Source organism: Coturnix japonica, chromosome 1 (assembly GCF_054131305.1).
Source record: "Coturnix japonica strain WE chromosome 1, WE-NBRP24, whole genome shotgun sequence".
Lineage (NCBI taxonomy): Eukaryota > Metazoa > Chordata > Aves > Galliformes > Phasianidae > Coturnix > Coturnix japonica.
Genome location: NC_140663.1, coordinates 120,241,957 through 120,255,426, shown reverse-complemented (window position 1 = coordinate 120,255,426; position 13,470 = coordinate 120,241,957). Strand labels below are relative to the sequence as shown.

Genomic DNA, 13,470 nt, shown 5'->3' with positions numbered 1-13,470 from the left:
ACCACGCTACATCTATACACATCATGTATTTAGCTTAATTCAGCAGTGTTTCCAGGGAGTGGGGGAGATCTGTTTTTCCCACAGCAGTTTTTGTTTTTGTTTTCAGATTGCACACCTTAGGAAAAGAGCTAGAAAAGTAACAACCATAAAAATGCAGCCTCCCACTTTAAATCACAATAGCTGCAGATAATCAAGAGTTGGAAGGGAAGAGAAAGAAAAACTGCAAAAGATCTGTAAAGGAGCCACTTGAGATTTGATCACATTCTTGACCTATTCAAAAAATCAGTCCGAGCATTTTAGAGAAAAGTGGTAATAAATGACTATGACTTCTGTCTTCAAGACAGCTGTTCTGTTACTATCAGCAGTCAAAGGAATCTGAGCAGTATATATATATATTCTTTTTTTCTTCAGCAACTTCTCACATATATAAACCCCTGAGCCAGAAGGTGACTTGACATGATAAATTTTTGCCTGTGGATAATTAGAGAAATATAAGGCAAGATCATATATGAGATCCTTTTAAATGTGACTAATGAAGGAAAGGGACAGCACCATGAGTGTTAGGTCTAGACTTTGTTAGGAAGAGTAAGTAAAAGGTAGGGACTGAAGACAACTTTTTTTAATGTAAAGAAAAAGAAACACGTCACTAATGGATAACAAGATTACTTTAGGAACACTTCTGGCTTCCCTCTCCAAATTACAGCATCTGCATGCAGTTCCAAAGGCACCTCACAGCATATGAGTGGGTATGCCCGGAAAGATGTACAGTTTCAACCTTGACGCAGTACTTTACAGTCAGGTTAATAATATATGAGCATACGACTAAAGTGGGTCTACTGGAAAGATAAGCCGATCAACTTTCTTAAATGCATTTTCTAATTCACTGCCCATTTTTTTCTTCATCTTTTTTTTTTTTTTTCCTGACCATTTAGGGAGGATGTTTTATAAGAAGAATAATAGTAGGTAGCTAATCAACTTTTTTAAATTGCTAACCTATTCCCCAAATAGCTCAACCATTTTTAGGGGGGGGAGGAAAGAAAAAAAAAAAAGATGGAAGAAATGCCAAGGGAGACACCATTTCTTGATTAAAAGGAAATGAAATATTCCCTCTTCAAAACTGATTTCTCTTAATCATCCTTGTTCACCATTTGAACACTGAGGTGCTGAAAAAAAACATCTCATAAGCCTTTATTATTGCCCAAGGCCAAGATGCTTCTCTGCCACACAAAGCCCAGGTAAGGCCCAATCCACCTCTTCCAGGCCACTAACTTGCACCTGCATCCCCTGATGCAGCCTGTGCATTTCCTTTAATTCTCTATTAATGAGGTTAGGACTCTGGAAGCCCTCCACAGAAATCCTGTATCCACCTGAGCTGATGTGAACACAAAATGGCTTATTTGGAAGGAATCTTAAAGATTACCCAGTTCCAAACCCATGCCATGGGCAGAGCTGCCCCCCACCAGCTCAGCTGCTCAGGGCCCCATCCAACCTGGCACTGAGCGTTTCCAGGGATGGGGCACCACATCTTCTCTGAGCAGCTGTGCCAGCAACTCACCACCCTCTGAAGAAATAATTTCTGCCTAACATCTAATCTAAATCACCTCTTTTTCAGTTTAAGGCCATTCCATCTTGTCCTATGTGCCCATGTAAAAAGTCAGAGTCTCTCCTGCTTATGAACTTCCTTCAAGTACTTGAAGACTTCAATGAGGTCTCCCCAGAACCTTCTTTCTGCTAGACTGAACAAGCCCAACTCCCTCAGCCTTTCTTCATAAGAGAAAACCCTCTTCACAGCCCTCTTCTGGACCCAATCCAAAAGCTCTGTATCCTTCTTGTGCTCTGGGCCTCAGGCACAAACACAGATGGGACCTCACAGTGGCAGAAAGCAGGGGGACAATCACTGCCCTCACCCTGTTGGTCACCCCTCTTTTCATCCAGCCCACTGGACTTTAATTGTGTGGTATCTGCCCGATATAGCTGGCTCCAATCCTGCCTCAAACTCGTCCACATTATTATTGCTCATTTTGACCTCATGATGCAGCTCAACACATTGTATTCTCTAAAAAAATAAAAACAAAAAAAAACCCACAACAACAACAAAAACAACAACTAACCAAACAAAAATTACTCTGAAGAGGCAAAATCAAGAGAGAGATCATCCCTGAGAAACAAGTTTGTGACAATGGTTTCGTAACACGCAGAGTATATTTGCGCACATATGTTTAGGAAAGCACCCCAAAGGACAAACAAAGAGCTCAGACAGCATGGAAGCAAGAAGACACGCAGGTGGCTTCCAGAAATGTAACACAGACGTTTGGCCTAAGCCACACTGCCTGTACAAGGAATGGGAACATACAAGCTCTTCACAGTGAGTTACCTTCTGATACAGACACTGCCAGACACACAGGATACGACTCCCTCCAGAGTTGCTTCTCTTTGACTTTATGGGATGACTGGATTGTTGCATGCATGCAAAATGAATTGCACTTTTTGGATACGTATATCCTAGGGAGCAAAGTCAGCCAGGGTCCAAAGGAGAAGTGGCACAGTATTGCAAATCTTCTGTCTAAATGAGCTGACTGATTCAGGGAACAAGTAGCTGCATCCATGCTGCCAGCTGGGAAAGGACCCAGATTGCCCTGACCTTTGGAGGATACCCAAGTATCAGGTGGGAAAACAACTGAATACCAATATTGTGCTACTGTTTTAACATATCATGAATGCCTGCCTGACCTCAAGCACTGAAGTCTTGACATTCTTGCAATTATCAGGAGAGCGCTGACTCTTAAATCTAGCAGATATGTAGCTTATAGGATCCTTACAGAATGGAAACTGAGGTCATAGCTATTCTGCAAGTCCAGCAAACATTTTGCTATGCAAAATGCCAGTTGGTTTGGGATATGTTTCTGCTGTCCAAGAGAAAAGCATATTTTACATGTTTAGAAAATGCTTAGAAAGACTGTGTGTCACTACCTGAATAGCCAACAAGGTCAGAAGCTAAAGCAAGCCACTGGTGGTACAGAGAAACATAGCTGTGTCACTGTGTTATCACACAGGAAATGGCTCAAGCTCATCTGTTGCATCACTAATGAAGAAAAAGGTTTACTTTATTACTCAGGTCTCTCATATTGAGTTGATGCTTTTTAAAATTCAGAATTTATGTGCATTTTGTCTCATTCTGGACTTTAAGTCCATTTTAAAAGCTATGGTGGCAAAGAAACCATGACATCTCCATACAAAATACTTCATAGAAAATAACTTGTGATTAAACTGAAAAATAGTTTCCACTAGTTTACATTTTAGTATCCTAATTAGATTTGGTTTCTTACTCTTTCAGATTCATTTCCCCACTAAAATATACAAGAGGGACACAGCTCTACACCAACCCAGTCCTACAGAGTGGAGGGCCCAGCCCAATAGGCTCATACAGCACATGAACTGCACTACACCTACAACATCAGATGTAACAAAAGTGATGAGCTCACCTGCTCAGCCAGTGATGGATAAGTAAGCAGCTAAATGGGGGGTGTTAAAGCATTCCTGATGCAAATCAGTACATAGCCACGTGTGACTCCAGAATAAAGCTCTTCCTTTAAGTACTGGGAGAGTCTGGTAGTGGGCTATCCTACATCTCAATTAAGAGATCAAGCGATGAGCTGTTTTTAATCACTTGGATTTGAGCTTGCTTTTAAAGGTTATTCTCCGTGTCCTACATGTATTTCAGTTCAGGACTTGCATAGAGTTTACCTGAACTACCGCTGGTACTTTGAATCAGACACAGAATTTTACCTGTGCTTTAACCTGCTGGCAGCATTCCCTGGTGCTGCTGAAAATCAGCCGTGAACCAGTTCAGTACACTTTCTCACCTTTGAAAAGGTCCATGAAAGAGGTGGAACTCAACTCAATATTAACTAAACAGTGAGCACCCATCCTTGGACAACCTATTATCATCTCCTACCCCATCTTCCTGTTAGTACTTCCAGACAGGCACCTCTGTAGGGCTGGTCACCCCAGATGTCTTCCACCTTCACCTCAGAACATAAAGCATTGCCTTATGTCTCCTCTGCTACAGGAGCTCAGATGGCTGCTGGATAATCCCTACCAAGACATGTGAAACAAGCCCTGTTCAAGGACCTCACTCCCCCTGACACTTCTGCTCTGCACTGATGTAACCTCAAGGCTTCCAGAAGCTGTACGAGCTGCACCAGACATACCCCTGCATCTCTGCAGAACGCTGTGTTGTGCCATGGAGACATATCCATGAACTAATGAAAATTCAACATCCTTATTAGTATAAAGAAAAAAGTCATTAACTGCTATTGAACTGCCAATTACACAGCGTAACCGCAGACCTCCCAGCACAGCTGTTTTACCTCCCCTCCCTGCTGTATGCAATATTACATTCATATTGCAGGTTACATTATCACAGCAACCTGTAACCGGCTCCTAACTGCTGAGAGAACAAATTATTTTGCCAAAATTATTGGTTCAAATCCATAATAGTGAATAATGAATTAGGCATGCCTAGGCTTAGGGATTTCTTTCATTGCAATCTCTGTAGTTATAAGAAACTGTGAAATTCAATTACAAATTTTAAATGAACTCTCCTATTGAAACGATTCCTCTTCCAGCTATTTTTTTATGAGTGTGTTTCACAGGAGAGAAACAAGAAAGTTTGTCCTGAACAAGTTAAAACCTCTAATGGTAAATGAACATTACTCAACCTCTTTAACCAAAAGTTTTTATTATCCTTCAAAATTAATAAATTGCACTTGATAGGTAGAGTTAAAATTCACTGCATAATCAAATGTCTACTTAAATAAAAATTGTAGCGAAAAGTGCATCGTTATTAAATGACCATAATTCTCTGGTTGCACTTAAACAAGAGGTGCTTTCTCTGACTCTCTGACTCAGGAAGTGTCATGTTACAAATCATGTTACAGAGAAGATTAACATATGTTTATTTACTTCTTCCATGCGTCCCTTATCAGTCAGTATAATAGTTGGAATACTTGGCCAGATGGACCTATGGTCAGATGTGTCATGGGTGGTCTTACTTTTGCACCTTCTGTTAAGCATGATGTTGTCAGAATTGCCTTTGTGCCACTGCTGAGCTTTCGGTACAGCTACTGTCAATAAATTATTTGGATAAGCACTCAATGCATGAATAGAAATCTTCATATAAATACTGCTTTTTCCCATCTTTCCCATCTTCTGTCTTCACAGGAATGGGAAAAAAAGATGTTAGATATAGTGGGTATACATCTAGAAAGCACTGTATATTTTAAAGGACATACATTCAACGCCTGCTGCCATCAGTGCAAGGATACTGAGAACATGATGAAGCTATGCACACACCGGTAACTAATGACACCTCATTGGCCTGACGCACCCTTGCAGCAGTGGCATATACTACAAGGTACCTGTGGGAGACTCTAGATCTTCTTGAGCATCAGCAAGGGTATCTGAAACTATGTAAAGACAAGCTTGCGTGTGCATCTCAATGTTGCCCACTGTGACAGAAGTAATTAAACCAGAGCACACTTACAGAAACAGCTCTGGAAAAAATCTCAAACTATCAGCTATGCCAGCCTTTCCAGAGACAAGAGCATTGAAGAGGAATTTTTCTACTCTCTTCTTAAAGACGTGAAACAAAGAATATGGTACAACAAATGCAGCTAGATGAGAATTAATCTGAAATGCAGATTTCAGATTAATAGGCTTTACTCCTACTAGTTCCAAGGAGCAATTGGTCATCATTCTCCCACCACCAGCTTCCCGCATACTAAGAAATGTATGTCCTCTCTCCATCCTTTTTTCAGTTCTAAACAAACTCACTTTTCTACATTGCCAGAAATATATTGTTTTCTAATTACTTTAATCAAAAACATTTCTTTTTCTCTCTTACACCTCCTGTTATATCTCCCTGAAAGCCAGTGCAACAATTCTGGACAGAGCGTTCTTGCTCTGACTTAACTAATAGTCAACGATATCTTCTGAATGATATTCCTATTCCTATGCCTGAGAGTGAAAGGCATCTTTTTTCAGTGCTATTTCACTAGTAACTTGGATTCACTTTCTCCGCTTACTTTAGATTCTGATCCAGCACAGTCTCCACCTTTTTTTCTGTCTTGCAGCCTGGCCAATTCTTTCTCATTTTAAGAACTGGATTCTTTTGTTACAAAATCTAGCACTTGCTTGCCTCAACTAATAACTTCTTTATTTAGAGACATTCCTTTTCTTAAGTAAAGATCATTTTGAATTCTCTTTCTGTCCCCCAAAATGTCTGCCAGTACTCCAGGCTGATATCATCACAGATTGCATCTATTTCATCATCATCCATGGCAAGATGATTCAACACTGGCTGCTGGATTTAGATTCTGAGGAGCCCTTGCCAGGCTCCAGCAACATGAAGTTGCTCCTTGTCTTTCCAAAAGCAGTGATTTCTTGCCCTCACAGCCAGATCCCTGTATACCACAGCAGCCACTTTCCTCTGTGAATAACGCTTATCATCGATACCCCTGGCCAAACAAGAGTTACACTTCTATTGCTCTACAAGCACAACCCTCTATCTCTCAGCAGGGGCTGGAAACACCGCAGGAGTGGAGAGATGCAGAAGCCAGCTGGATAAATCCATGGACACTCCTGAAAAAGCAAAATGGATCCAGCCAAGACAGAGGATTAGAAAGAAGAATGCTCTTGTTGCCAACTGGCAACCAACAGGCAGGTAACCTGCTGAGATATATGGTCCTTTACCAGCCGCACCGTTTGCTGATGTCTCCTATCTGCCTCATTGGATGCTGGGTCATCACCAGCAGAATGACACTGCTCTTTGTAAGGCTGATGGCCGCAGATGATGCTTCCCTGTTTGGACAGATTTTTTTCCTTCTTTTTCTTGTTTTTCATGTATTATCTATCAAAGACGAACTTAGATATATGCATGCCAAAACAATAGATATATATGATATACCATATCTATACAGTATGATCCAGTCATCTCCCTATCTACACCAAAAAGCAAATTTTTAAAAGTATATATAATTACATATTCTATTTTATACTTTTGTGATTTGTTACAAGTATTACATACATGACTTTTCATGTAGCCAGAAAATTTGTAATAACAATGATTATGTAATCACTCTATTATTGCAACCCAGTTAATTTCTGCATCTGAATCTTCAAAACAAAATATGTCACAATCATTATCTCCCACAGGAGGTAACTCTCACATTCCATTGGCAAAGCACTTAGAAAGTACATGTTTATTGCAGGAAACATGGATTACATTTGTGACAGAAAACAGAGGTTACTTTTCCCAGCGCCTAGCACTGCAGTTGTCCAAAGATTTAGTGTCTGTCTTTGCCTCCTAAGTCTTGAGCAAACCTGGATGATAAACTTGAGGTGTCCAGCCTAAGGGCTGGAATTCCCTAGTATGAAAGAATTAACTTACCTAAATATGAGTGTCCATTGCTGTTTTGGATAACCTGAATTATGTAAAACACCTGCATAGCGCTGGCAAGCACAACCTAACATCTATAAGAGTACCCTTTGGAAGAGACAGTTGAAGTACAAAAGGGATACTTCGGGGCACCTAATAAGTGCTATCTAAGTCATCCTTACTTAAACTAAATAGTCTTCTGGACTCTCCAAGCTGCATTGATAAGACTTAATATCTAATTGCATGCATCTCAATGTACATGAACTGAATCATATCCCATTTCTCAGGCATCTAAAGTAAGACAAGACAAATCTCACCAGTGGAAGCACGAAGGCCCTGTGTCTCCAGTACTTGAGGTGAAGTATGAATTAATTTACCTCATAATGATTCCTGATGCCACCCAAGGAAAGTAGACAAAGCTTGTTCTACACCAGTAAGAACTTTGGTTGACCTCACAGCAGCAACTAAAACACAGTTTGTCAGTAAGATGTCAAAATCGCATTGACAAAGTCAGCAGGCACCCAATGGAGTCCATATGCATACCCGAAGTTTTATATTGGAACATATGCAAAAATAAAAGAAAAAAAAAAATTACAGTGTTAGCATAGAACAGATTACATCTTTTTCAGAAACAACAGCTCATAAGCTTTATGGTCTGACTTTATGTCAAACTAATTTTCTTAGTACAGTATTCTCAAGAACAGCAGGATGACTATATAGCCAGTGACGCCTCCTGGGTTTTCCTGGTTTAATTTTATTGAAATTAGAGCCTTTCAAAAACCCTGGATCAACAGCTCATAAGTCCCTGTAACCACAAAGAGAATGCAGAGAGCAGTTTAGAAAGCAGTGCCATAAGATTCCTTGCTTACAAGAGATCAAACTATTATTTGTAAAACATGATCTCCACGGAGAAAAAAGTTATTTTTGCATGGATCCCCTTGTTTTCTCTATACACTCTACAGATTTCTCTCCCACGGACTATAAACCACATCCTCAAATGATGGGAAATGACAGAACAGCACCTTATTCTTCCAGCTGCAATGATGATTTTAAAGGAGTTGTCTGGAGAATCAGTGTATTGATTATTTAACTTCTTAAGGACAAAATGCTACAGGAGTCTTTGATGTTTGGAAATTATATGTCTGGAAATAAAACACTTGATTCATAGGCCAAATGCTGAACAAAAAAATCAGACTGTGAAAATTCAGTAATTGTGGATTCTGTCCATTAGGAAATAGGCTGACAGATCAGTAAAAAGCAGAACTCTGTTTCAGTTTGCACCATCTAAGCAAAGCATACCTCCAAAATACAGAATGTACAAAACATGAGCAACAAAAATCATACAAAATGATTAATTACAAAGCAAAACTATTGTTATCCGGCATCTGCGGTCTTCAGTACTCTTTTGAAAAGGTTTTGTAGTGTTTTCTGAGTATTATCTCTAATATTATCAATTAGTATTATATTTGGAGATGCGTATTAGCATACATTTTACATACTCTTGCAGCAGTTTTAAATGCAGTTATTATAGAGGTGCACAAAATAACAGTGGTTAAGTACCCAATTAGAAGCAAAGTTTGTGGAACAGTCAAATAATCATGTGAAGGCATTCACAAGTTCAGCGGGGAAGTAAAGCACTGATGTGCATTCATGTGAGCACAGCTCATTAGCAGACTGCAGCTCTTCCTTGGAAAATGCACTTTGCAATTCAACTTCATTAATCCATTGCTGTTACCATACATGCAACTTAAAGTACAAACATGAAGACGTATTATTTTTACTTCATAGATATTTTGAGTTCTTGGTACGATGTAAATAGTACAGCAGAGTGACAATTTCAGTAATGCCTTCAAGGTGTTATGAGATGAAATAGAAACTGCTGATTTAAAACTTCTCAGAAAAACAATCTGATGCTGCACAGTCCTGACATTTGCATCAGTTCTCTTGATCCGGCTTAGCATGGTAACATCAAAAGTAAAGAAAAATCTTAACTTTCCTATGTAACCTAAGGAAGAAGTGCATCGCTATTCATTACATCTCTTCCAAAAACAGCTACAGCTAATCTCAACTTACAGAGGGTGAAGGACTTTTAATGACTTTCCAAAGAAGAATCAAAGCCACACGCGTTTCAGAAAGGCTGGAAAGCGCAAAGAATACCTCGTAACTGAGGATGCGCTGAGGAAGAAGGCTGCAATTTAAGTAAGAATAGAAAAGTGTATGACACAAACTATAATTCTTGTTACAAAGGATTGTCAACGTATCACCAAAAGCTACATTGCTGGCTGTCTAGAAGGCTGTATAATAGAACTTGCTGTAATAACTTTTTATTTATATTCTTTGAATTGAAGAATATTAATTCCCCGGTTATTTTATTTTTAACGTAGATAAGAACTTTAATGGGCTAATTTATAAAAGGTTATGCCAATGTCTAGAGTTAAATCAAAGGCATTAATGTCCATACTAACATGGTTCAGAGATAGAAATTTGTGTCAGAGATGTCAATAGCTAGTGAGGCAAAAGGTCAATGCTAACAATATCTGCTTGGCATTAAATGGATGAATACATCAAAAATTAAAAGTTTGGCTGGTAAAAGTGTGAAGTTCCACAGAGATGCCTCAAGTCTTCAAACTAACTCTGCCTCTTCTTTCCTTCTGAAACGCTACCTTAGATGATACACCTTGTACTTTTGAAAAGCTGCTTCTTTTTTTCCTCATTCACTGTTTCCTCAATATTTACACCAGAATCTTTGCAGATGAGTATAAAGTTCCTTGAGTAACCGAAACAAAGCAACCCAGGCAGTGCTGGAATGCAGCTGGGCTTACTCAGAGAAGACTCCTTTCTAAGGCAAAAGAGAGAGAACCAGCTGCAAATCCTTCTGCAATACAGTGCTCACCAATTAGAAACCCTACCTGAAGTCCATTCAGTTTTCTCAAGTGATTTGACATGGCTTTTGTAAGGACCACACTTCAGCACTTCCTATATAGAAAATGATACTTGTTTCTGTTGACACATCAGTGTCACCATTTTTCAGACCTTATGTTGCTCCATGAGAGAACACCAAAAAAAAAATCAAACCCTCAAAAAACATTCTTCATTTCCGTACAGCTCTAGCTCTGGGAAGCAGTGGACATGGACTTGTGGCCCACCAAGAACTAAAGGAATCAAAGTGCTGGCTCACCTGCCCAGGAAAACCAGAGGGCAACCATAGTTGAGGCACTCTGGCCTCCCATAAGATCTGATTACCCAGGCTAGCAGCACAACAAGCAATGTATTTATTTACTCTTCCTCATAGCCCTGCTATAGTGGATTGGATGAGTAATTATTTAAATCTAATAGGCATTCCCAAAACTAGAAGACAACAACAACAAAAAGGCTCCGTATATCCCATAGTTTTCTTTCCAGCCTTGGTCTCTTTCTGATATTTACTGCTGATGTGACACTTCACACACAGACAGCATAACATACAAATTCAATTCCCACTACACTGCTTCACAAGTACAGAGCACAGCCAAAGGTGGGGAAGGTGGTGGTAAGGAGAGTGAATATTGAACTCAGAATTACTCTTCAAAGATTCAGGTTTCAATTCTTTGAGGAGCAGTGCGACAGGTACAGAACATTCCATGGAATAGACAAGGTCTCTACTGCCTGAATTTGCAGGAAACCCAAAGCAAACTCCTATGGATGTGAAGTGCCCCGTTCACCCTTCCTGGATGAAGAGCAGAGCAGCTGCCAGTGGCACTATGACTGTAAGCAGGTACCGAGTGCCAGCGAGAGCCATTTGTGAAAGACCAGGAGCACAGCAAAAAGTTTTTATCATCTCCGAATTTTGGGGAAGGCAGGTGAAGGTAGGGGCAGAATTAAAGAAAACGTGCAGCATGTGCATGAAGCTGGGCTCTGTAAGCTCGTAACGCTGCAACAGAGCACTGAGGTAGAGCTGATGTTAGCGTCCTATTTACTGAGACAGAGCTCTGGTTTTAAATGCACAGAATGATTTCAATGCCGTAAATATAACTACTTGTGCTGCAGGATCGCAAAAGCAAAGCTAGGAAGAAGAACCACGTTGAGAGGAACGAGAAATTCGCTCAGAAACACACAGAAAAAAATCTCCCGTTCAAAAGCAGGACAAAAAAACCCCAACCAAACAAACAAAAAAACAACAAAACAAACAACACCACAGCAATTCCATCTCCTATCGCCAAACTACCAAACTGCACCGACTGGGGCCGAACTGCATCACGCACCAGACCAGCGCCTGTCCCCGCTGAGCCCGGCAGCCACTCCACTGCCGCTCGGAGAAGCCGAGGGTTCCCTCATTCCTCCGGAGAACCCCCAGACCCCAGAACCTCGCTCCCTCCTCTCGCTCAGAGCTACCCGTGCTGCTCTCCGCCTCCTCCCGAGGAGCCGGGGGCGAGAAGCGACGCCGAACGGGAAAGCAAAGTTTGCAGCACGCAGAGAGGGAGCTCCGTTACTCACCATGTTGACTTCGGAGACCATGTCGATGCTGGCGATGTCGATGTTCATCCCCACGCAGACGGGCGGACCTGCGGGCACAGCGCGGTGTCAGCGCGGCGGGGCCGGCGGGCGGCAGCCCCGGGGCAGGGGGAACGGGCACTCACCTCCGAAATCCGGGCGGAGGCGGATGTCGTAGCCTTTCAGCAATTTATCCACCGTTTCCTTCACGAAGGACATGTTGCCGGGATCGTTCACACTGTGGGGGCGAGAGAAACGGGGGAGGCAGAAGAAGGTTGGGGAGCGGGGAGGGGGGCAGAGCCATCAGCGCGGTTCCCGGCTCGGCACGCCGGCTCCTACCTCTGGGCGCAGCACACCACGGCCACCAGGACGGGAGCGGAGAAGATCCCGAAGATCCTGCCTCCCCCAAAGCCCCACATCCCTCCGCCCCGGGCTCTCTGCGCGCAGCAGCAGCAGCAGCAGCTGCTGCCGCCGCGATCCGGCTGCCCTGGCTGCCGCTGAGGAAGAGGCGGAGGCGACAGTCCCCGTTCTCCCCCCACCCCGCCCTGCCCCCCCCTCCACCCCCCCCCCCCAAAAAAAAGCCCCCACCCCCGCCCCAACGCCGCAGCCGCGGCAACCACCCGCGCACCCGGCTGCGCCCACCCCGCGGCCGGCCGCCGCTGTATCCCGGAGGAAGCCTCCCTCCGCCGGTGACCGGCCGCCTGCCCGCCTCCCTGCCGGCCGGGAGGGGGGGAGAGGGGCTCGGTGGGGCCGAGGACCGGCATCAGTGGGGGCACATGCTTGGGTGTGCATGTGTGGGTACCCAGATCTTGCCATGAGGGACTTCTATCGTTCTATTCTAGCTGTGCTATCACTGATGGCAAAATCTCCACTGGCCTCAAACAGCATGCAGCCTGGGTTGATGATTTCAGGTTGGATATCAGGAAAAGGTTCTTCACTAGAAGGCTGTGGACATGGAGTAGGCTACCCAGGGAAGTGGTCACAGCCCCAGGCTGCTGGAGTTCAAGGTGTGGTGGCCCTGCTAGGCAGGGGGGTTGGAACTACATGATCCTTGAGGTCCCTTCCAACCCGGGTCATTCTGTGATTCTGTGATTCTGTGTGTTTGGGCACTGCTCTCAGACACAGGGTTTGGGTCTTGGGTGGTACTGTGTGGAACTAGGGATTGGACTTGATCCTTGTGAGTCCCATCCAACTTGGGATATTCTATGATTCTGTGATGAAGGAAAACTGCTCTAGAGCCTGCGGGCTCTCTGCTGTGAGCTGGGTGCTTTTGCATTGTATAAAATATTGATTGGGTTGCAGACAGCACAGTTGTTATTATTGTTAACCTCCTTCCAGGTTAATGAGTCCTTTCAGCAGGACTAATTGGCATGGAAACAGAAGCATGCTGACTTGGCTATATCGCCTTTGGCTCTGTAGACAGCTCTTTGTCAATGCCAATTCAAAGCACTCTTCATCATGCCCTGCCAACAGCATAAGCACACTACAAGCTAGCTTCTTGTGCTGGTCATGCTGCAACTGGTGGCCTCCAGTCTATGCCAGTGCACATTTCACAAGTCAAA

General features: G+C 42.8%; 1 protein-coding gene across 2 annotated transcripts in view; it reads right to left on the bottom strand.

Moving 5' to 3' along the window:
- GABRB3 (gamma-aminobutyric acid type A receptor subunit beta3) overlaps positions 1–13,470 on the bottom strand; it is a 183,260-nt gene that overhangs the window by 95,133 nt on the left and 74,657 nt on the right. Inside the window, exons 1-3 of one of the 2 annotated variants that reach the window (XM_085532684.1) lie at positions 12,248–12,456; positions 12,055–12,146; positions 11,912–11,979 (exon numbers count right to left, since the gene is read on the bottom strand). In XM_085532684.1, the coding sequence (XP_085388810.1) occupies positions 11,912–11,979; positions 12,055–12,146; positions 12,248–12,327 (240 nt within the window). In that variant the 5' untranslated portion in view covers positions 12,328–12,456. Of the gene's footprint in view, positions 1–11,911; positions 11,980–12,054; positions 12,147–12,247; positions 12,457–13,470 lie in introns of those variants that run through there. The other variant, XM_085532678.1, reaches the window with a different exon arrangement.